Below are 26,039 nucleotides of genomic sequence, written 5' to 3' on the forward strand. Positions count from 1 at the left end.
AACGTCTTATTTTAAAATAGTTACATTTGGATGATTGCTACATTAGCTTGACAAAATTCATGCTATAGAATGTTTTTAGTCTTAATTGGGAAAGTTGATTTCTACTAGAAATCTCTTGATCACTATGATATTCACCAAACACTTAAGAATTTCGTTTATTAAAAAAAATGTAATTATCAATCATTGTAAAAATTGACAGAATCGTGGTGTAGTTGAACATTATAGTTCTATTCAGCTGAAAAAGAACAGTTCAGAAAGTCGTCCAATCTCTAAGATTTATGTAAATATTCTTCTTATTTGTCAAGAAATGCGGTTTTTTTACTAGTGTTTGTGTGATCATGTGGGTTATAATGTGCTTTAATTATCCTCTATGACTATGACCGAGAGATGTTGGCCGAGAATCTTTGGGCCTTAACCGAAAGTTTGTGTAGTTTATACCAAAGTCAGTTAAGGTTATGGCTGACGTATACTAAGTTAGCGTATAATACGATGATTAGAATTCTAATGATAACACAAACATAATGTTCTAGTATTTTAAGATAATCATTTTTAACGTTCATACAAGTGGAAAGTTCATGCCAGGTAGTATGCCTCGTGATGATGTGATAAGTGACTTACATTAAGCTCAATGCCAAAAGTCAGTTGAGGTATGTGGGGACACTACGTACTATTTACAAATACTGTATAGTCTAATAATGAGTCATTGAAGTCAAGGTGGTTAAAACTACGTAGTACATACAATATGGGGATTTTATAGCAGAATATGAAAATGATATAACATATACTCAAAACTGTACTTCATGAAATTTTTGATATAGATTACTTAGAAATCATGTTATGATAATTACATGTTACAAATATGACCTAAGAATTTCGATTATTACATCAATCTTTTTTTTTAGTATCTAAATCAATTTAAAATCTAGTCCAATTAATAAATAATTAAAAATATGGTATCTACAATAATAGCTAACTAAAATATCAAGAATCAAAATGAAATTGAAGTTTACCCACTTGTGAGAGATACCAAAAACTAAAAAAGTATCAAATAGCTGCCCAATCAAAATTGAATTCCCTCTTTAACAATCATATATCTTTCATACCAACTTGTTAATATTTCTTGCTCTTTGTTTCTTTTAAAGGAGTTCGAAATAATACTTCTTTATCAACGTTTTTAACTATTCTGTGGTCCAACGATCTTTAAAAAAAAAACATGATATTTCTTTGAGGAAAAATGTTTTTATTGACTTTATGAAAGAGTATAAGAAACCAAGCTTTTTGAAGGAAGATCAGTAATTTACGTTACTCTGACTTTATAGACAAGTACATTCACATCGTAAGTTCATGTTTGCGTTTTTGTCAATTAATTAGATTCGTTTGTTTGTTATATAAGGAATCATTCTAATTAGCTGTTAAAAAAAAGGGAATCATTCTAATTTAAGTAGCATGTTTTTATATATATTATTTAGTTGTAGCTTGTAAACTACTATGAATTACATGGATTTAGTTGTTCTGTGTTTAAAGACGAGTTTTGGGTATGTTGTGAAATCAAATGAATTAATTAAATGAAAACAAAAAAACAAAGCGAAAATATAGAACTGAGACAAATATCCATATATTTTTTGTTTAGTAATTTTTTAGTTATTTTCAATTCATTTCATATGTTTTAAATTTATAAGCAATTTAGTTCAAAAATATTATTTAATGAATATATAATGCTATTTAGTGATTTAAGTATTTAATTTTGAATTAAACTAGTTCTATTGATTTCTAATTATTTCGCTATTTTGCTATTTTGCTATTAAGTTAACATACTAGTGCAATCCAATGTTGATATTTTTGGAGTCTGTCCCTGACCGAGTAAAAACTACAGACCTATAAAGTATTCGAATTTCTTCGCTACCTAATCTTATAGTATATAATTTCATAATAAAAAAAATCGTGAGACTGGGAATGATCTAGGCGTCAATTCGGATTGACTTTAATTGGAACCACTAATATTTCAGTAGAATACAGATTTTATACTTCCATTTGTACCTAGAAATATCCAAATATATAACTAATAAGCCTATAGAGATATTTACGTAAATTATTGTAGAAGAAAACAAAATTATGGTCGTCAACGTCTACATAAGAAGACGACATGTAACGTCAACGAGATATGGACTAGTAAGCTTGAGATGGCCCATTACTTATTTTGGCCGACGACAAACACGTCATTGAGTCCTATATCAAATATATGATGTATCTATATCAAATATATGATGTATCTATATAAGGATCGGAACCCGAGTTCGTAATATTCTGACTCTTGTAAAATAGTGACACAAGTTGTAGTTAAACGGTTTAGAACTGAATTAAAAACAATATATATATATATATATATATATATATAAAAATTTGAATTGAAAAAATATATTAATTAGTGGAGGCCAATGGACCAAATGGAGGCAAATGCATAAGAAAATTTTTAATGTGATAGAAGTGAAATCATTCATCATGATCGTAGATTCTTGTGGAATAGTTGGGTTGCTCGTTACAAAATTATGTTGTAGTAGATTTCATAATTTAACCAGTGTTATCAAAATATTTAATTACTTTCAAAATAAATAATTAGAAAATGAATAGTGTTAAAATGAATAGAGAGAAAAGAAAACAGAAAAATAAAGTTAAAGTGAAATGGAACTTAAAAAAATTTGGATATTTTTATGGATTGAAAAAAGTCTGTGTAGATTTATAGCAACGCAGAAAAATTTGTGTGGATTTCTAGCAAAATAAAATAGTTGAGGTACTTTTTTAGCATTTTTTCCTACAAAAAAAATTAATATAGTTTATTAATTCCGTTATGTCCGTTAACAGCCGTGAAATCAGAAGGAGGAAAATGGAATTTTAAAAAGTTTAAGTATATTTATGGATCGAATAAATAGTTTGTGTAGGTTTCTGGCAACACTAAAAGTTTGTGTGTGTTTCTTCCAAAAAATTAAATAGTTGAGGTATTTTTTGGTATTTTTCCCGTAACTAATATATTTTTTAAGTTTATACTTTTAAAGTTACTAAACATAAATAATATAGGCCTAATTGTATTTAGTTAAGGATATATATATTTAGAAATTTTTTGTTATTATTAAATAAGTGATGTTCTCACAAATTTATGCAAAATTAACATAAAATAATTTTATTTGCTATTATTTATTTTATTTATAAAAAAGAACCAACTCATTTTATATGAGTGTCACATCATCAGTTTCAATCGATATGAAGTGACACGTGTCATATTTATTAAAAAAATTAATTAATAAATTTTAATATGTTTTACACCATTCAAAGAAAAGAAAAAGTTTTTTTTATTAATTAATTCATAAATAATATTTATATAAATATTAAATAATAATTTATGTTATAATTAATTAAAAATATTGATGGATATTTTTTATATTTTTTTATTTTTTAGTGATATTATATTTTAAATCAAGTGATTTATACTAATACTTTGTTATGATTATTATGTTTTTAGAAAATACAAAAATATTTAAATTTAAAATAGTTGAAGAATCTGTATGTTACGTGCGGATAAATTTGATAGAATTTTGAGTTAAAAAACTCTATATTCAATTAAAGAATGTTAGAAATAGTATTTCTATTAAGTTTCTTGTGCACAATACTAAAATATCACTTAATTCAGAACAGAGTGAATATTAATTTATATGAGGAGTAAAGGTACGAAAACATTTGGTCTATTAGTTACAGTTTTCAAATTTCTTCAATCTTTGAAGGAGTTTAATCTTTGAAGGAGTAGCTGGATTATAAATCATACTTCGGAAATACTTTCCAACATTCATGGGGAGTTTCAACGACGACGTCCGGTGCACTTCTGCACTGAAAGTATGAAAAATGTCTCCCTTCTGAGACCACGGTGGATTTTTTACCTTTTGAACTGTGATAGGATTTTACAAAACCTGCGTAAAGAACAGACAAAACCATTTGAAATGACTATGGAGGATAATTATGATAGATGATGAACGAAAGCTAAATAATATATGACATATATTCATGACGACTAGCGAGGGAAACAAGAACCATACAAAATAGAGCGAATTTAGATGACGACATTGTGATTTTTCTCTGTAAAGAAACGTTTGTTGTTTTTATGATAAAAATAACTTTACATGTAAAATTTATATAGAAATCTCTAATTAGTAGTACAATTTTTATATGGTGATCCGAAAGAGTTGTCATTATATGACTAGTTTTATTTTTCTTTCTAGTTTAGATATTAATATTTTTTTAAAAAAAAGCTGCATTCATTAGATATTAATATCTAAATCCTCAAATAATTATCAACTACTTTACCTATATTGCCAAATAAAATTCATAAATTTTTGTTATTGTTAGAAAAGGATAATGATTATCCATTTTTCATTAATAATTTATGTATCATGTCGATTAAGTCACCGACTTAGTTGCACTATAAATAAGTGCATCTCTTGCAAACATAAGGATGAAATAATAAGAAGGGAGCAATTCTCTTCTTCGTGTCTTCTCCCCTTCTCTCTTGCTCACTCTTTATCTCTCTTCCATATGTATATCTATATATATATAACATATACAAAACACATCTCACCATTATATCATATAATATCTAATATGTTATCAGCAGGATCGACTCTTAATCCGTCCATATATTTGGAGGTAAGATTTAATTTATGTTTAGTCGATCTAAAATTTATATATTTACGGAAGATAAGTTATACCTTCTCCGTTTATGTATTATTTCGGGAAGATATGCTCTGCCTTCCTCAAACTGATGATTTAAATTTATATTCAATTTATTTTCAAGTTTACGGGATGATAGGCTATGCCTTCTCCGAACCGATCGTTATGGTAGGCTCTGCCTTCACGATCATATGATCATATAGTAGACTATGTCTCCTCAGATCATAATTATGGAGTTGAAGGTTAAACCTCCTCCTTGTTTATATTTATGGAGTGATAGGTTATGCCTCCTCCTCGTTTGATTTATGTTTATATCTTTAAATTTATTTATGGAGTGGTAGGTTATACCTCCTCCTCGTTTGATTTATGTTTAAATTTATTTATGGAGTAGTAGGTTATGCCTCCTCCTTGTTTAATTTATGTTTATATGTTTAAATTTATTTATGGAGTGGAAGATTAATCCTCCTCCTAATCTATATTTATGGAGTGATAGGTTAAACCTCCTCCATGGCTACAAAATATTGGAGTGGAAGGTTAAACCTCCTCCATGATCAGAAAATGATGGAGTGGAAGGTTAGTCCTACTCCGTATCTATATTTGTGGAGTAGAAAATTAAATCTCCTCCCTACTAATATTATGGAATAGAAAGCTATGCCTCCTCCTTGATCATATATTTATGGATTATAATGGTTAAACCTCTTATGTGATCATAAAATTATGGAGTTGATGGTTTAATCCTCATCCTTAATCAAATTTTATGGAGTGGAAGGTTAAGCCTTCTCCATGAACACAAAATGATGGAGTGGAATGTTATGCCTCCTCCTTATTTTATGGTAGGCTCGGCGTCGTCAAAATCTATGGAAATTATACCAGGTATGTTATTATTATGAATTAATATGTTTAACTATCTGATATATTTTATCGATTATAATATGGGTTAAAGACATCGAAACATATCTTTAAAATTGAAAACTTCCAGAAGAACTAAAAAAAACTTTAGTTTTAGGCTCCAGAAGAGCTAAATTTTTTTTGAAATTTTCGGAAGAGCTAAAAGCCCTGTAAGAGCTACACGATGGTGACATGCATATATGTAATAAATAATAAAAAAGATGGCAAGGGTATATACCATAGTAAACCTGAAGTTTACTAATTGAATAAACCGGTTAAGCCATCCCAGTAGTTCTAATGATATAAGATCATTGAGAATACATGTTGAAAAACCAGAAGCTTTTTCAACTAGTGCATGTCATAAAAAAAAAAAATGAAGCCATCGTGAAAACCATCCATGGATGGATCACCATTTTTTTTTTTAAAAGCTCAGTAGATATGTACTTGGTCCTAGAGTGGGATTCAATTCGAGATGGATAGACCTTAAAAGTGTCATCATCTCGAGGGGGAAAATTAAAGAATCCCACATCGAGTGTAAGCTGAACATCCAAGCGATTATGTTCGCACTCGAAATGAGCTTAAAATAAAACAAATCCAAGGGATTGCAAAAACAATAAAATATGAACCTGATGGATCCTCCAGATGGTGACATAAAATATGCAGTATGTCATATATAAAAAAGCTGATGGATCCTCATATGAACCTGAAATTCATATTGAGTGAAAAAGAAATTTACATCCCAGCTGAGCTCCACTTCAAATAGATGTCCTTGAAGGACGGTCTATTTGAGTCTATGACACGTAAAAAAAACGTGATAGACTACTTTGGTTCCAAATCCTCAAAAGAAAATGAGCGAAAGAGGATTAATCTCTTGAAGAGATTATTGACATGGTTAATGATAAAATCAGGTACCTGAATGAAATCGATGATAAGATATCTCGATTCACCATGTTATTATAAAAAATGGAACCAAAGATTAACCTCTTGAGGAATTAATCCCTAAATGATTATATTAGAATTTTGTTCCCGGGAACACTACTCGATTGAAATAAAGAATGATGATCATCAAAACTCCTGAAGAGTTTTCTCTGAGTTGTATAAATAAAGGGATTATTCCAGAGGTGATATCTTGAACTGGTAACTGGAGATATGTTTACGGCACGTTTGCTGATTGCCACTTTGATGAAAATGAATTCCCTGCGTTGAGGGGGAGGACCTAGAGAATCACCAAAAGATAGCACAAAAGTGTATATAAACTTTGGCTTATCTCGATCCTCCTACCAATAAACGTGAGGTGGTGGTCATAAAATTGTACATTTGTAAAGTTTGGCAAACCAGTTACTTGATGCGTTCAAAGATATAAGATGGGTGACGAAATCATGTATCCCCGCTGCTAATGGTTCATCAAAAGAAATGTTCCGGAACAAATTATTGATGAGAATAGAGCAAGTGAACCGCGGGTTCAATTAAAGCGCGGGAGACCGATGGGCTTGTAAGATAAAAATCCCCTCTTAAGTGAAAAGGTTCCATAAGAACCATATAGAGAAAATGTCTTGAAGACATTTGTAATCCAGAAGAACCGAATAAAGATGTCCTAAAGACATTTATAAAAAGGTTCCAGAAGAACCATATAGAGAAAATGTCATAAAGACATTTGTAAAAAGATTCCAGAAAAACCATATAGAGAAAATGTTCTGAAGACATTTATGAAAAGGTTCTAGAAGAACCATACAAGGATATATGTCTGGAAGACATATATGAAAGTGTTCCATAAGAACCATATAAAGAGATTCGTCCAGAAGATGAACGTGGTTGCACTCTTTTTCCTTATCATGGTTTTTATCCCAATGGGTTTTTTCATGACGAGGTTTTTAACGAGGCAGCAATGAACATGCAAAATATAGACCTCCAAAGATGAATACTTTCAGGAAGAGAAGTATGATGATATGCGTAGATGCACTTTTTTCCCTTATCATGGTTTTTATCCCATCGGGTTTTTCCATGACAAAGTTTTTAACGAGGCAGCAAAAAAACGCAAAAAGATAAACATTTAAAGAAAAATATTTCCAGAAGAAATACGATGATGCATTTTTTTCTCTTACTATGGTTTTTATCCCATTGGGTTTTTCCATAACAAGATTTTTACTGAAGCATCAAAGAAGACACAAGAAGATATGTATCTAAAAAAGAATATATAATTCCAATAAAAATGGTTTATTACATCGACAAGATTAAGACGAATCAACGATCTATGAAGAGAACAAGATTCATCTTTTCAAGAGGAGATTACATCATTAATATATATATATATATATATATATATTTTTTTATCATGGTTTTATCCTAATGGATTTTTCTATGCTAAAGTTTTTAAACGAAATAATATGTTAATGTAGTGATGTATAATCAAGAGGGAGTGTTAGAAAAGGATAATGATTATCCATTTTTCATTAATAATTTATGTATTATGTCGGTTAAGTCACCGACTTAGTTGCACTATAAATATAAATAAGTGCATCTCTTGCAAACATAAGGATGAAATAATAAGAAGAGAGCAATTCTCTTCCTCGTGTCTTCTCCCCTTCTCTCTTGCTCACTCTTTATCTCTCTTCCATATGTATATCTATATATATATATATAACATACACAAAACACATCTCACCATTATATCATATAATATCTAATAGTTATTAAATTTTAGTTATATATATTCTGAAGAGTCGAACCATTATAAAAAAAAATCGAGCCATAAGGAGAAAACTGAACCAAGAGAATCCTTTGACTCAGTTTTTGAAGCCTTGTGGCTCTGTTCCTAGCTCATATTTGTGAAGGATACTATAACTTTTAGTTGTATTGCACTTTTGCAATCTGGCTCAAGAAGCTAAACTTTAATAACATACAAACCAACAAAAGCTAAAGTCATATTCACATTAATAAACATGTTTCAAGTTGATGTAATTAATATAAGTACTTTTATACAAAAGTTTTCGTTTTTTTATATTCTTTGTTAATTAAATTTTAACATCGATTGTAGTGCTGCTACAGATGAGGTATTTCTCCATCAGCTTGGGTTGCCAATGCAAATCCGAGTGTTTTACTTATAATCAAATCAAAATTGACAATAAAATGAAAGAACTTATCCATACCGACCCCGACCAAAAAATTGTCATATCCCGGAACATGGTCCGGCCCGATCGACCCCACCGAACAATTCAAAAGCAAGTTCTTGACCAAGGAAAATTTCAATTGATTCCTTTGTATTGAACTAAAAAATACAAATAGATCAAAAAGAATATGTGTCCAAATGTTGGAACCACACTACATTTCTCTCAGTGACCTTTACAGTGAGTTTCTATAAACTCTTTTTTTAAGGACCCTCTTGAAGATTTATCATGCATCATTACAACAACAAAGAAGACTCAAACCGAAAGAATGCGATTTTTTTACCACTTGTGAAGAGCAACGCGATTTTTTATTCACCAAAAATACCTTGAAATGAAGCTGAAAAAAACTTAAGCACAATCTGGAATCTCTTCTGTGAACTCCCCAAATATGTTGGGACAATCATCCCAACTCCTCTCTTCTCGTGCTTCCCAATAACCTCCTGTATACTTGTAGCTTTCACTCTCTCCTTGTGGCTCGAACCATCTTGGTCTCCACCCACTTTCCTGAATCTTCCGTGACTGCGAAAATCAAAAAGTAATTGACAGTTTCTCAAAACATAGTAGATGTATTTTCAAACAAGTGTTTAAATTCTCCTTACCATTCTTTGCCTTCTCTCTAATCGTTGTTTCTCTTCATTTGCCTTCTCGTATTCACCATTCTCCAAGTGCCGTTGATCTGGTCGGAGCCTAGAATCTGTCGGAGGAAGCTTCTCCTTTATAACGCAAACGAACAAAATTACCACAAGATCAGATAGCTTACAAAACAAAATATAAGTACAGCAGAAACCAATAATCCATTTTCATAAACACAAAACCGAATGCACCACACTGTAATGTACCTCCAAACCAGGTGTCAATTCATTTAACGTGATTGCGAATGATGTTAAGTTGTATCTAGTGACATTAGGTGGTGGCTTTGTTGGTTTCCACAGCAACGAGGCGCTTGCCTTGTTAAGTCCATCACCAGCAACATAGTAAAGGCTATCATCCCATTTACCATATAGCTTCGCGGCTTTTTTTCCAGATACATCTTCTACAACGCCATTAACCTATATGATTATGAAGTTATTTCAGGTGTTCAAGACTCATAAGTGGAAAATTGTTCACAGAGCGTGTCTCTGTGAAATCACCTGGTGGGGATTTCTATCGAGAATAGATTGCTCCTTGAACTTGAGCGTACAAGAATATTGGCGATTCCCACGGATCTGCATTGTCCCATGGTGATCACAGTACAATTTACCGAGTAGGATATTGTATATAGTTGTTGTTACCTAAGAACAAAGATATAAGCACAGAGTTATCAATCACGGGCCAGAACTATAATGTGGGAAAGGATAGGAGATTTCTGGTTTTGTATTATACATACTTTGCTCCATTGGAATGTCTCTCCATCATCAAACTCAAGAGTCAAGACTCCAACAGGTTCCAGTTGAATCGATCTCCCCCAAAACTTCGACCTGAGGTTTGTATCGCCCCAGAACTTCCACCCTTTACCTTCGCAATGGCAGGCAATAACTGTTGGATGGTGGCTGACCTATTATGAGCAGAATACACCAAAACTTATATGCCAAACGTCTTAGGAAAAAGATTCTCATATCTTCTTTTCTCCATATGTTTCTTTTGTTTTTCAAATGCGAATATGAGTGAAGTGTTGAGTGTCAATTACATGCAAATTAACATGTTTAGAGTACTAAGAGCTGCTCCTGAATCAGAGAGCTTCTGCACGAAATATCGTTTTTGTGTTTTCTTGACCACTTAGGTGTCAGAGAAAATTAACGTTTATGTTCATCTTGTCAAAAATTCAGTTAAAAAAAGCGTATGCGTGAGAATACCTTCTCAGAGAAGAAACGAATTCCCTTTTCAGGAAAGTCGGCTTCATAAGTTTCTCCAAGCAAAGGGTTGAAAGGTTTACAATGCCGGCCTTCAGTGGAAGCATAACCAGAGACCGCAAAAGCAGCAACATACAGGGCTCTACGGAGACTGTTCCCCTGATGATGAAAAACTCTGTTAATCCAACAAGCTGAGAAGTCAATTCAAGATAAAAACATAAGTATAGACCAGATATCATATCATGCAAGATCATTGAAGGGATGTATTCACACGCTTATTAATGGGAAATAAAGATATGTATAGAGTAGAGAAAACGTCTGCATTTCCAGAGGAAAAAAATCCACATAATAGTAAGCAAATTTTAAAACAGAATTCAACGTATTTTTAAGTTACTTACAGATTTTCCGTATTCATATGCTTGGTCCAGGAGATAAGAGTACTCCAAGTCTTCAAAACACTTTTGGAGAGAGGATATTGGTTCATTGAAATAAACAGGAAGACAAACTCGTGTGAGATCCTTTCCAACATTGTCTTTAATCATAGACCAAAGACTAACACCTCTCTCTTTCTCTGCTGGTTCAGGCAGCCTTGTTCGTCTCTTGAAAGGTATGTGCCCCGAACCAACATCAGGTTCGCTAAAATACTCTTTTGTGTCATGAAAGGAAGGCCCATCTTCCTCGGAGATATCCTCAAACTCTTGTTTATCATCAGATGAAGCACTTGTACTGCATTCTAGAAACTAAACAATGTCAAGCAAAACAACACAGGAAGTTCTTGCAATCCAGTGAAGCTATGTAAAAGTAGCATAAGAAGGGAGCATTAAGGAAGCAAGTAGCAGACTATCGTAAGAGAAAGTATTGTTTCATTCTGCGGTTAAAGAGATCCTAGGCAGCTATTTTGGTGGTAATGTAATGAAAAGAAGAACAATTAAGCAGCCGAAATTGTGCGTACCACTATATTTTCCACGTCTTAAGCTGGAATACTTATGATTTGGTAATTGGTAGACACTGTCATGGATTCCTGAGGCTTCAGCTTCAAGGTTAGCCATCTGTACACAAAGAAACTCCCACTTTAGAATAGCCAGTGTGAACATAGCAGCATTTCGAAAGATTTACAAATACTATCACATGACATTCAAGTTTTTGATACAGGATACAGACAGTACGTTATGACTTGGCAAAGTTCAGAAAATATCAAATCAGTGGAAAAATATCCCCGTGATAGGTGATAAGAGAATGTAAAACTGATATTCAAATAACTTTCCTATTAGCAAGATACATGACAAATATAGCTAGCAATAGCATGGTTTGTGCATATGCTCAGGTGTTACCAAAGCAATGCGTAAAGGCTGTTCAATAGTAAGTTATTATATGAAGGGAAACAATGTGCAAGATCAGCATTAAACAACTCAACCAAACCAAAACAATCATAAAGATAAAGCAAGTATTCAGCTTTACCTCTAATTGCTTCAATGAATCAAGCAACTTTGTTCGTTCTTCGTGGAGAAGTTTGATTTGTTCTTGAGCTTCGGAGAACTCTGAATCCACGATCTCTTCACACTCTTTTACTAGACTCTCGTTTATTCCCTCTTCACGCAACCGTTTCTTTAGCCTCTCGGTAGATATTGATAAATCCTTTGGTGATATGAAGGAGAAATCCCCACTAAGTGACTGGAGAGGTAAGACACCTCTGGTAGAAGCTAAAGCTTGTAACCATGCTGCTCTATCACTTCTTGAATCAGTCCTCAGATGAAGAGTCTTGGTTGCAGTAAATATATAAAACTTTCTATTATCAGATTTGCTTTCTCGGTAAGATGAAACCTGCTGGAAAATAGAAAAATGGATTGATATTCATCTAATTATAAACCATGAAGCTGTATTCCAATTATAAATATAAAAGGCTGAGATCAAATCATAGGCTCTCATGTCAAAAAACGACTTGTAAAGAATCAACAATCACAAGTTCCATGTTAACAAATTAGAAGCAAACACACAAGAATCTGATTACCTGTAAAAAGGAAACTCAGAAGATTAAGTCTGGATAAGGTTTGAAGTTTTAGATTATGCAGATACAACTCTGACAAGTTAACAAAAAAATATGCCTTGAAATACCCAAGAGGTGGTTTGAAGTTCCCACACAGCCACACCTCATTATTTACTACCGACTAGTCTTACCTACCTTTTACCAATCATGATGAAACTCCATGAAATAAAATATATATAACTAAACCCACTGGTCAATGAATTTTAGTATATACCGTACACATCAGTTATTGGCATAAGGAGAAGATGGCAAACAAAAAATAAATCATAAATTTGTATAGGCGCTGCCAAAACAAATAAATAAAAACTCAGGCACAAGACAGGGAAGAAAAATCAAAAATAAAATGACAGATAATGTGGCCAAAGATGTCACATTTCTAAACTTCTTGCCTTTTCTTCAATAGAAACCAAGTTTTAACCAAGTTTTAACGGATGGAAACTGTGCTAATGAGTTAATGGTATTCAACGAATTGGGACCCTAGTCCTGCAATACTAGATTGTAGTAGCACCAGCCAAAAAGAGTTTTTGTACTTTGGTGATTTGGTTTTTCTGTAATGAACTTTTTAAACTTGGACACCAGATAAAACCTGTTGTTGTGGCCCACTACAGATAAGCAGCAGCTTAAAAGCTTTATAGAAACCAAAGAGGTTCTCTTACAAGATAATCGAAACAAGAAATGAATAGCATAAGGACAAACTACAGAAGTTTAACCAAAAGAGAGAAGAAGAAGAAGAAGAAGCAGAAGACGATACTCTACTCTACTCTGTCAGAGAAATCACATTTTAGGGTCTTAATCTGTTACACTAACAAACACGATGAAATATTCCAGAAGCCAACTGGTTCTTTACTCTATTCTAATCCCAAGAAAATCAATTCTAAAAATGGAGAACGTTAATCAATAAACTCACCAAAAGGGAAAAAATTTCTCAATTCTCCCTACTGCAATTTTAAAAACCCAATCTCAAGATTTGAATTGAGAGAATCTATGAATGCATACCTTGAGATGAACAATGCCGACGGTTTTGTGGTGTTTCCGGCGACCTCGGCCACTGCAGCTATTCATCCTCGAGAAGCGATCAGTAGAAATATCTCCGATTAGCCTCACATCGTCGGAAGGAGACAATTGATTCACATTCTCCGGCCGCCGGATCTTCGAGTAGGATAAGATTCCATCGCGGAGGAGGAACCACCTGGATCTCCACCCTTTTCCGTAATTAGTCCATTTGTAGAGAATCCCAGCCACCGATCTCCCCGATGCAAGCTTCTCCCGATCGGAACCACCGTTCTCCGGTGTCGCATCCGTCGTCGGAAAGCTCTTCGACCTCGTCAAAGGCATCGCTGACTTAGGAGAATCTCAGGATGCAGCTATTTAACAAAATCGCGACACGAAGCACATTGATTTTGCGGCTTCTTCTTCAATAAGGAGATGCAGTCTTGCAGATCGGAGATGAAGTGGTAGATCAAGCCTGCATAGTTTAGGGCTAATTCAACTCAAAGAAGACGAATTCTGGAACAGATATTTCCTAGAGATTCATAGAAATTTGACACAGAGAGAGAGAGAGAGAGAGAGAAAGATTGCGTAAAACTTGAAAGAAAGTAGACTGGGACCTTATATATGAAGTCTTTATGCTCATTGGGTATATACTTACTTGCATACATGACACTTTTAATTATTGATATTTTTTACTTACTCTGTTTTAAAAACAAAATTAATTATTTCGTATCTCCAACTACATTTTAGAAAGTAAAAATTAACTATATTTTTGTATTAATTTCTATTAACAAAAGAAAAAAATACTTTTTTGTTTTCACATATCAAAAACTGTAGAATGAAACTTTTTATAACATAAAAGAAGTAAGGTTTTTGTTTATATTATATAATTAATATAGTTATTAAGGTTGATGAAAAAAAGGAATTCATAAATTAAAAAACTGTGAAAGATTTGAAACTTTATTGAACAAATAGAAGATCATATTTCTTTTTCACAAATTGATTTGTTCTTGTCATTAATAACTCAATACTTGATTTAGAATCGAAGATTAAACTCTAAAATAAAGTTATAGACTATTTAAATCAGGAAGAAAATGCTAAATTTTGTTTTTATCTGAAAGGATTATATTAAAAACCATATGTAAGTTGTTGATAAAATATGCTTTAACTACCGAGGATACGAAACTAGATTGAATGCGGTTATAAAAATGATTAAAATCTCTCATTATCAAAGAGCTCACGTAACTCAAAAAAAAAAAAACAATTAATGGCCACCTAAGATTGATGATAGTCCTGGACAAAGATATTTGGACAGTGAGAACAGCTCCTCAATTTGTAATTTTCATAATCCTCTCTTTCAACTTTCATTTCGCTATAAGTTGAAATACGCATAACCTTAAAGGATTAGAACTAAGAAGAAAGCCAAAATTATGGTCACAAAACAGCATCCAAACTATCTTTAAAAAACATATATAACCTTGTAACTTGTTTCCACAGCCCAAAGTAAACTTTTAAACTTGGTTACAATCAAACTGCCAATGTGTGAAAAAAAAAACTCGCCGTTTATGCATCAATACTTCCCCATGAGTATCTCTAAGAACTCAAACAGCTTCATAAAGAAATTTTCCTTCTGAACAAATTGCAAATTTTAAGATGGAAATAAACTCACTCTTCCAAAAAAGGATAAATAATTTGGGCAGCAGTTTGTGAGACAAATCTTAGTTCCAATAATAAAAGCAACTGATTTGATACCGCTTTTATATATTCTTCAATGTGGTGGCCCTTCTTCTAGCTAGCCTAATTGTTGTTAGTGTCAATCACATGTCTAATTTTTTTTTTTGTTGATATAAGATAACTTGGGTATATAGTTTCTTGGTCTAAATAAGTCTTTTTCGTGGGAAAAAAAAATATCACGCACGGTCTATTAAAGTTAGAAAACATATATTTTGTGGTATAATGTATGAGTTAAACTTTCGAAGGGCAATAGCATACCAAGCCGTGCGAATCGAACCGATCGTATGCATACCAAGGTAAATGAATATAGTTAATTTGGAAGAGAAAAATGGAAAATAAATGATGACTATATAAGCTATTTCCGATCAAACTGTACCTTGTGTAAAGTTAATTTACATAATTTCTACTAAAAAAGTAGTGGATTTGGTATTGTCCAAGTCATAGAAAAAATGGTTGTATCTGAATTCTTTAAACTTTTATGGTATCAGCGGGGGATACATGGCTTTGAGAATATCTAAAGTAGTTTCAGTATATTTCATTTTCTCAAGTATGAACACAATTTGGAAGAACTACAAAGGAAAAGTGCTCAGACCTTCAATGATTGGTCTCTCGCATTCTGGCAATCGAACGGTCGGTGGAGAAGCCTCTTCTTCGTTATCTCCAGTTTATACAGGTGTGAGTTTGGATTCGAAACATTCTGATGAACTACTATATGGTTCCAGCCATCAGAGTCTGGGAGATATAATTGATGAAGAGTGAAAAAAAAAATAAAAAAAATTGATGAAGTTATTGAAGTTGTTTTTTGATCGGAAATAAACTGAACAAGAAGAGTATTCAAGTTCAGCGAATGAGAAACTTGATAGGAGTTTAATTAAGATATATCTAAGATCAAGTTGAAGTTTAAAAGGGAGAATGTTGAATAAGCATCAACATGAACCAAGACCTAAGTTGCTTAACAAATCGGTTAAGTAAATTAGATAGGGTTTTAGAAATATTCCTTATTAGATTAGGATTTAGGAGATATCTAGGTCTAATAGAAAAAGGAAAAGTGGCTTAGTAAAGTTGTGCAAGACACTATATATATGTAAATCATTGATGAAATTGCATCAATGAGAGATACATACAGTAAACCTCTATAAATTAATAATGTTGGGACCATAAAATTTTATTAATTTATCGTGATATTAATTTATCTATAAATTAATAATTATTAATTTATAGAGATAATCTAGTTTTAGTCTATAACTTTTTTAAAAAAAAATTTGAAAAATTTTGTATTTAAGAACTTAAGAGAATAACTTAATAAAAATTATCATTAATAAATATATTTATCATAACAAAATAGTTTTTAATAGAATATTAATTTATCTATTAAAAATATACATGTTTAAAAGTTCAAAATTTATAAGAAACCGTGGCTATTATCAAAAAAATGAAATTGAGCACAATACTACAATACATTTATAGATATTTACGTGTAAGAAAACCAATTATTATATCAAAAATTCTTCACAAATATGAATGAATATCGAAAAAAACAATAACAGATAGAGATGTAATAAACAAATAGATGAACACCAGTGAAATTTCAACTTTAAGTAAAAGTAAACACATTGTTCATATTTTAGAATATTATAAATATATTTGTATATATTTATATAATTATTAATTTATATTTCTGTTGGGACCATATATTTACATAGGAGTTTCAAAAAATTTATTATCTTATTATCTTATCGAATTTGATAGATTTTTACACTGGTCCCAACTCGGGACCAAAGAAATTTATTAATTTATAGTGATTATTAATTTATCGAGTATTAATTTATAGAGGTTCTACTGTACTTTGGTGTTTAGTTTTGAGAGATTTTCTAAACATAATAAGAGAATTATTACAGAGTTGTGTTCTTGATTTCAATACTTGAATTGGTAGCAGAGCTTAAGGAGAAGCTTGAGACCTTGTATATCGAACACGAAGATCATTCGATATCTAACCATGCGAGATATCATCCCAAACCCTAACCCTAATCCGAAGGAAAGTGTTCCTTCTGCGATCCAGTGCCCTATATTAACGTCAACAAATTACACGGTGTGGGCTATGAGAATGAGAGTTCTTATGCGAATCCATAAGGTGTGGGAAACAATTGAACCTGGTTCGACCGATCCCAACAAGAATGATATCGCCATAGGACTTATCTTTCAATCTGTCCCGAAGGTTCTTATTCTGTAAGTCGGCTTAAAAGAATCTCCAAAAAGGATATGGGACGCGGTCAAAGCACGTCATCTAGGAGCTGATCGTTTCAAGGAAGGCTTCAAACCCTAATGTTCGAGTTTGAGAGAATCAAGATGAACGAGCCGGAAAAGATAGATGACTTCGCGGGAAATTTATCTGAACTAGCTTCAAAATCGGCTTCTCTAGGGAAAACAATTGAAGAACCAAAACTTGTGAATAAGTTTCTTAACAGTTTGCCTAGGAGTAATTTCATTCGTATCATCACCTCTCTCGAGCAGGTGTTGGATCTGAAGACGACGAGTTATGAAGATATAGTAGAAAGGCTTAAGGCGTATGAAGAAAGAATTCTCGAGGAGGAGAATCACAGAGAAGCCCAAGGCAAGCTACTATACGCTAACTCAGATCAACAAAGTTTTTCAAGCTCAAGAGGGAGAGAACGTGGTAGAGGTGGCAGAGGAAACAGAGGACGAGGCAGAGGAGGCGGGTCTAACTCACAAGAACGATCAACAAATCAGAACCAATCAAAGGAGAAGAAGGATCGGTCGAAGGTGATTTTTTATCGATGTGATAAACCTGGTCACTTTGCATTTGTCTGTCCTAAATGACCGCAAAAGACACAGGAGGCAAATAAAGTGGAGACAGAAGAAGCTAAGGCACTTTATATGCATGAGATTGTGTTTTTGAGTGAGAAAAATCTAATGCCAAAGAACTATGAAGGAGAAGAAGTCTTTGGTATCTAGATAATGGAGCAAGTAATCACATGACAGGAAACAAAGCATTTTTCTCTGAGCTCAACGAAAACATAAGGGGCAAAATGAAGTTTGGAGATGGCTCTTGCGTGGGAATAGCTAGAAAAGGATTGATTCTGTTTCAAAGTAAAGCAGATGAGCAGAAACTCGTATCAGATATCTACTATATATCTGAGCTTAAAAGCAACATTCTGAGTCTAGGACAAGCCACTGAATCCGGCTGTGATGTCAGAATGAGACAGGATTACTTGACTCTCCATGATCCGAGTGGAAGACTCTTGGTGAAGATTTGATGTGTTGTGTGGTGAGGGTGTCAAGTTTTACTCTAAATGAAATCAATAGCCGCAAGTGCACAGCTGATCGATTGTAGTACTTAGGGATCGAATCCATAGGGAAGGATGATCTTTCTTGCAAAAGCCTTCGAAAGAAATATAAAGTAAAGAAGTGTAGAACCAGGCGAGTTTTTTGAGGGTTTTGGTGGTGTGTTTAAAACGTAAAAACGAATCTTAAAGAGAAAATACGGTAATTAAAATGACCTAATAACTAAACTTAACGAAAACGAGTAAAAACGAGAAAAACGACTAAACCTAATTGCTTAAATAAAAATCGATTGGGAGAATGAAAATACTAGACTAAAACTTGAATGAAAATCGGTGTGAATCTATAGAAAAGAAAGCAAAGATGTTACGCATGTGATGTGTGCTGTCGCGTGAGGGTTGTCAAGTTTTACCCTAAATGAAATCAATAGCCGCAAGTGCACAGCTGATCGATTGTAGTACTTAGGGATCGAATCCACAAGGAAGGAGGATTTTTCCTGCAAAAGTCTTCGAAAGAAATATAAAGTAAGGAAGTCTAGAACTAGGCAATTTTTGTTAAGGGTTTTGGTGGTGTCTTTAAAATGTAAAAACTAATCTTAGCTAGAAAATACAGGAATTTAAATGACCTAATAACTAAACTTAATGAAATCGAGTAAAACGGAAAAAATGGCTAAACCTAATTACTTAAATAAAAATCGATTAAGAGAATGACAATGATGAACTAAAGCTTGAAAAAAAATCGATGTAAATCTATAGAAAAGAGGCGCTGGGTGTCAGGGAAGTTTTCTCTGGGTATGAACGATTTAAAACATTGCTAAAGAGTAAATTTGATAAGATCTTAGCTTAAACTTTTTGAACTGGAGTCACGAACGTATTCAGCCACTGTTGTGATCATATACAACTATCTCTCTCAACCCTGACCAGTAGGTTTCCACTCTGGCCCTGGAAGAGAAAAGATGCATTATGTTTAAGACTCGTCAGCATTCACAAATCGCCCATAGGTAGGTTTCCACTCCTATGTTTGTTTTGCTCTCCCAAACTAGATCTGACACCGGATGAACACTTTCGTGTCACCAAGAATCTGTATCAGATTGTAGTTCATGACGCTACTCTCATGCAGTAAAAGTAAATTCAGAAGAAAAAGTTTTAAGATTCGGCTTCAATAGCTCATAGAATCTTCATCGAACATATATATCCCCATCGAAAATCCCTTAGACCCAACAATAAAACTACTCAGACATGATGAACGAAATCAAAAAAATAGTATTAAAAAGTAGAGCAATAATCGAAATTGAAAAGAAAAAGAACAAAGGTTCAAGAGATAGATCTCTCTCTCCCTAAACCTAAAAACAAAAGCGTAAAGTAAAATTTCTTCTAAAGTATTTCGTCTCCCTTAAAAATGACCTAAATGATAAGTATTTATAGTCTCCAATGCTCTCTGGTGTCTAGGGTTCCAGAATTGAGGCTGAGAAAATGATTTAGGCTTCAAAAATGGGCCTTCTAACTAGGAGTTGGCTGGCCGCGGTCGGGAAGTACGTGGCCGCGGGGAATGGATGCTTGGCCACGGTCGAGTAGCCTTTGACCGTGGTGAAATGGCTGTTGGCCGCGGGTGGAAATGTTTGCCGGCTGGTTTATTGGACATCTTGCTCTTCGCGTATCTTTTGATTGAACCGTTGGATTGCCAAGCTGTAAAGTGTGCTGGAAAGCTGTAGTTCCATCTTTGAGATCTCCAAATTTGAGCTGGATCAGAAGGTGAAAAGGCCTTCAATCGGGGTGAATTTCTGACGGTTTGACTCTGAGCTGAAAATCTGGTATTTTATCCATTTTGTTAAGTTATTTCCTAAGTTTCCTGAAAAGAGTTTTGGAACTACAAATACTAGAAAAACGTAATAAAAGTACTTGAAAGCAATAAAAAACATAGAAAAAGAATTTCAAAATCATCTATAAAAGTGGTCAAAATACGTGTTATCACCATGTCAAAGGTTAAAGTAAAACACATGAGAAAAAAAATTTTACCAAAAAATTAAATAAAAAACACATGAGAAGAATGAGTATCCCCTTATGAGTCCACAACGCAAGCATACAGCTACGCTAAGGGCATCTCCAATCCATCTCTATTTTTTACTCTAAATGCTATTTTAGAGGAAAATCATCTCCAATTCAACTCTATTTTTACCTCTAAAATAGAAAAATGCTATTTTTCCCTCTATATATAGAGGTCCTCTATTTTTTACTTTATAATAGAGTTAAACTTTTTTATTTATAAAATGGTCTTTTAAGTTTCAAATCTTTTTATTTATAGTTAAAACAAACAATATAAATGATATAACTTCAAATTTAACAATAAAACTTAACAAAGTTAATTTCATATGTATTATCCCTCAAAGAAAAAGTCAACATTTGATAGAACATTATACTTTTATTCATCTTGATAAAAATAGACCAGTGAATAAATATAATAGTGACAAGATAAAAGTATAGTAATAGTGATTTTAAACAAAATCCACTATGTTTTTTCTTTTTATTTGAGGTAATAAATTATCATAATGTGTGAAATTTTTTCAAAGAATAAACAAATGGGATTAAATTGTAATTTTTTACAAATAGAATGTGTTAATAATAAAGTAAAAATATAATATATTTAAAATATTCTATTTTTAGAGTTAAAAATAGAAAAATACATTGGAGAGAAACCCACTTCTATTATAAAATTCTTCTATTTTAGAGTAAAAAATAGAAGAATACATTAAAGATGGTCTAAGAAGATAGAATTGAACATTATAGCTGAAAAAAGAGTGTTGGTGTTACAGTCCTTACAAAATTGAATTCTCTGTTTGGTATTTTCATGGTTACATCAATTAGAAAGTCATGTAGTATTAAACGGACATAAAATTTAAAATGAAAATAAAAGTGCTGGAGTGTACAAATCTTAAAGGTCGTCGCTTCATGTTATTGCAACTTGAAATGTAACATTTACGACAAAAAATTAAGAAATGTGAGATTTTTTTGTCTTATTGCGCATAAACAATTTTAAATAGTGACGTATTGCCTGTCGCACGACTCGCAACCCTTTTCATATTTCTGTATAGTTTAATTTATGTTTGTTTCACCAACAAAGCGTTGCAATTAGTAAATGTGATAATTAAAATAAATCAATTATAGCTCGTTTTGCTGAATCCGACGTTTCAACATTATGTATAAATAAATATGTATAAAGTTGATTAGTGATTTTATTATCCGGAACGGCAGATTTTGAGATTTAATATGAAATATTTTACCAGTTTTAAAATTTTGATTATTACGAGTACGTAATTTGTATTATGCAGTATGTACTATGTAATGGATATTTTGATGTTTGGGAAAATATTTGAAATTCGGATATCTGAAAGACTGAAACCTTTCGAATATAGTAATTATTTGAACCTAAGTATTCTAAAATTTTATGATGTTTACACTTTAGATCCGTTCCACCTCTATACTAAATGAAGTTTAGGATCTTATAAAACGCTCCTAGCCCAGTATTATGTAGTTTGTCTTGTATTTTTCATACTTAGCTTTTAGATAAATGGGTTATTAATTCGTTTGGTGATGTAGGTTTTTAATATTGTGGAAAGTTATTCAACGTGTATGTATAATCGTTTGCTGTGCATCCGTGTGTTGGGGGAAAACTCTGTTGTTTATCATAATTATATGTGCTATAAGTAGTTAAATTTTTTTAAAAAATAGTGGAATTCCATCGTTGATCATCTTTCTAATAAGATTATATCAAAAAATATGGTGATGACTAAAAAAATTCGCTGATAGGTAATGCAATATTTAATATATGGGACTGATATTATCGTATACGTAGATTGCACGCATTGATGTCTCAGAGATTTCACTAACACAAAGCTATTATAAAAATGAAGTTCGCTAAGGATGGTACATGAAAATAATTTAAAAACTTAAGATGTAGTTTATCTATTTTTTGATATACAGAAACTATGAAGAGTTAGTGAGGTACTATATCAATCATTCTTCTTATATTCATTTTAAATTATCTGAATCAAACGAAATTGCAACTTCCCATTTATAATTACTGTCATCGTTGTTATTATTGCGATGTGATATATAAATATGTCAATAAATTCTCCACCCAACAATAGACTTTACTCATTTCAGCTTAAAACATGTTATTAAAAACAAAAAACACATTCCCGCCCATAGGCCATAGCCATTTTCTCCATTAAATGATTTTTTTGTTATCTTCACCAACTGCTTTCGAGTTTTAATTATTACACTTGTCCTGTTTATAATTCCCCTCTCCAACAGCTTCTACTCCATAAATAATGACTACATATCACTTTCATCAAACAATTCGTATTACAAACAAACACATATGAGTACAAATGTTTTCAATTCGTAATATAGCATGCGTAAAATGAATACTTTTTTAAAAATAGACATAATAATGTTACAGAATAATTAGGAAAAAAAATTGAATTTACTGTTTAACATAATATTTAGTAGATTTATAAAGAATTCTCCTGTAGTCCTGTTTAATACTCCCTATCTCTATGTTCAATTATTTAAAATGTATTAGAAAAAAATGTTCTGTTTCATTGTATTTGATTTCTTTTTCTTTTCAAGTTTCTATACAAAAGTCAATTTATTAGATGTTTGTAAACATTTTGCATAATACCTAAATTTAGGTTGTAACTGACAGTATTTATAACCAGGGGCAGAGACAGTAAACAATCTATGGGGTCATGTACCCCCTATTATTTTTTATTTTTTTTTAATTTAAATAAAATTTAGGTAAATTTATTTTAAATAATTTTAATTTAATGATAAAAAATAAAAAATTATCCCTAACTAATTTTTTTTCTAAATCTGCCACTGTTTATAACAAGTATTATTAACATTCATAACTAAAATCAATATCATCTAATATTTGTTTTTTTTGTCAATAACATCTATGTAGTATTTTTTGTTTGTTATACTATGGGATTCGTATATGTTTGAAATTCTACATATAGAATAAAATATAGCTAAAATACTCTATAGACGTGATTTAATCCAATCATTATTAATTATTCTTGAATTGAAACTTATTAAAAAATTTAAATATATATCATTACATAGAGTATTTTACTATTTTTCTGAAATACTAGCATCTCCAACAGATCCTCAAATATAAAGGGATATTGTTCATCCCCTTAAAAAACTTTTTACTTTTTCATTTTACTCTTTGTAATCCATATATCTTACAGATAATCAAATAAATTTCTTGTCTTTTTTACTTTAGTCCATATAGTTATATACCTCAAAAAAAAAATTCAAATATAGCGTTATAAACTTAGCTATTATATATTAAAATAAATAAATATATATATATATTAAAATTTCAAAATTAAGAATAAAAATATTAAATAACACAAAAATAAATTTTACATAACAATTATATTACATTAAACAAATTACAGCAAAATATAAAATTACACTATAATAATAATTTCTTACATGATAAGAAAGTCACAAACATACATAAATATTTTACAAAATAAAATTACATTACTATACTAATATTTAGATAATGTTTTATTTATTAATATGTTATGTAACATTTTAGTTTAAAGTATGTTTTGTATCTATTATATCATTTTTATTATTATATTTAATTATTGTTTATGTTGAAGACTAGTATGTAATATTTAAATACTTTTATGGATAAATTTAAAGATCCTTGTTGGAGCAGTTCACCTTCAAACCTTTATTTTGAGGGTCAGCTCCTTTTAAAATAAGAGGGTTGTTAGAGATACTATAAGCTTCTCCTAACTGTTTTTTTTTTTTTTAAATCATGATAAAAATTAAAACAAAAGAAAAAAAATGATTAAGAAGACAAAAAGCTGAGATTTCACGTTGACATGAGTCAAGACCCAAGATAAACGGGGTAATATCGTCATTTACAATCAAGAACACCAACCGTCAACCGATAAAACGCCCATATTAAGACGGCGGGACAATATTCATACATACGTACATACATACACATACACAAATATTCACAGAGGAAAACTTCAAAGCTTCCCACGAATCTCTAAAGTCTAAACTTCTGTATACGCTTTTAATTTTTTAAACAGAGAGAGGAAACCAGATTCGGACCCAAGACCCGAAAATGCCGATCGGGTGGGTCAAATCCTTACATTGCAAATCAAGAGCTTTCGACGATGTCTATCATCACTCCAACAACGGTAAACTCTTGTTGCCAAGTTACAGCTGCAGAAAATCCATCAGAGACGTCGTCGAAACCCGATCCGGATCCGGTAAGAAAAACCCAAAACCAAACCCAAATTTAAGGCGTTTACGTTCTTCTTCTCGACCCGAATCAGAATCCAATTCTTATAACCCGACCCGACGAAGCGTATCCGCAAGAGCTTCTTCGGAATCTGCGTTGCCCGTTCTGACCGATCTGCCCGATGGCCATCCTTCGAGAAACGTCGTGGAGATTATATTCCAATCGAGCTGGAGCTCCGAAGATTTTCCGGGTCGGGTCGAAATGATTTTTAAAGTCGAAAACGGGTCGAGAGCTGTGACCCGGTTTGAGGAATACAGAGAGGCTGTGAAATCGAGATCGCGCTCGAAATTGGATACCGACGACGGCGCGTGCGACGAGGACGCGAGATGTTCGGCAGACGGGAACGAGATGATGAGGTTTTATCCGTTGGGTCCGATCCCGGGAGGGATTAACGGCGGCGCGTGGGTTTTTCCGGGAGGTAAAGGAGCGGCGGTTTGCACGTTTTCTGGGAGCGGTGAAGCGCACGATAGCACAGGCGGCGGAGGAGGGAGGAGAGCGATGCTGATTTGTAGAGTAATCGCGGGTCGGGTTGCTAAGCAAGGCGAATTCGGGTCGGATTCAGTTGCGGGTCCAGCTGGTGAGTTGCTTGTCTTCGATGCACGCGCTGTGTTGCCTTGTTTCCTAATCTTTTTCAGATTGTAAAAAACGAAATATATATATATATATATAATTATAATACAAAATTTTTTTACATTTTGGTTTCATTTGGTTTGACAAAGATCTGCTTCGAATTTTCAATAAAATTTTGTTTTTATATATTTCATTTGGTCTAATCTTACATTCTCACGTTTAAGGTTCAGAGAGTTGGCAGGATTTCGATATTGAATAAAAAGTATCGTTATGCATAACAAATTAAATGGTTAAAATATTCTTTCTTTGTTACAAAAAAAAAAATATATATTTCTAAGTAATGTTTTAATTTAAATCAAAATCTTAAATATCCATTCAGTTGAGTTTATTTCTTCTTTATTGTTTAAAAATCACTGATTACTGGTTAATGGTTAATGCTATCATACATATGATAGAAATTTTAATTTTTAT

At 32.2% G+C, this 26,039-nt stretch overlaps 3 protein-coding genes across 6 annotated transcripts; 2 read left to right on the plus strand and 1 right to left on the minus strand.

Annotated features, from left to right (window-relative positions):
* Positions 1-8,845: 8,845 nt before the first annotated feature.
* Positions 8,846-14,177, minus strand: LOC18014272 (oxysterol-binding protein-related protein 2B). Of its 4 annotated transcripts, none has more exons than XM_006396692.2 (10): positions 13,635-14,177; positions 12,053-12,415; positions 11,547-11,643; positions 10,993-11,327; positions 10,598-10,753; positions 10,132-10,299; positions 9,896-10,036; positions 9,605-9,814; positions 9,365-9,478; positions 8,846-9,284 (listed from the first exon to the last, which is right to left on the minus strand). In XM_006396692.2, exons 1-10 carry the CDS (start codon positions 13,971-13,973, stop codon positions 9,114-9,116), a joined length of 2,094 nt encoding a protein of 697 aa, XP_006396755.1. In that variant the 5' UTR covers positions 13,974-14,177; the 3' UTR covers positions 8,846-9,113. The 4 variants fall into 4 exon arrangements, with proteins under 4 accessions (XP_006396755.1, XP_024010108.1, XP_024010110.1 ...); XM_024154340.1 differs by having other exon boundaries at positions 12,053-12,418; XM_024154342.1 differs by lacking the exon at positions 13,635-14,177 and adding an exon at positions 12,603-12,762.
* Positions 14,178-17,708: 3,531 nt separating this feature from the next.
* On the plus strand, positions 17,709-18,637 carry LOC112085163. The gene is made up of 3 exons (XM_024154196.1): positions 17,709-18,143; positions 18,210-18,279; positions 18,363-18,637. The coding sequence occupies exons 1-3, from the start codon at positions 17,709-17,711 to the stop codon at positions 18,635-18,637; spliced, it is 780 nt and encodes a 259-aa protein (XP_024009964.1).
* Positions 18,638-24,704: 6,067 nt separating this feature from the next.
* LOC18014273 lies at positions 24,705-25,702 on the plus strand. The gene has a single exon (XM_006396693.2). The coding sequence runs from the start codon at positions 24,819-24,821 to the stop codon at positions 25,638-25,640; it is 822 nt and encodes a 273-aa protein (XP_006396756.1). The 5' UTR covers positions 24,705-24,818; the 3' UTR covers positions 25,641-25,702.
* Positions 25,703-26,039: the final 337 nt, after the last annotated feature.

Source organism: Eutrema salsugineum, unplaced genomic scaffold, assembly GCF_000478725.1.
Source record: "Eutrema salsugineum unplaced genomic scaffold, Eutsalg1_0 scaffold_3, whole genome shotgun sequence".
Classification (NCBI taxonomy): Eukaryota; Viridiplantae; Streptophyta; class Magnoliopsida; order Brassicales; family Brassicaceae; genus Eutrema; species Eutrema salsugineum.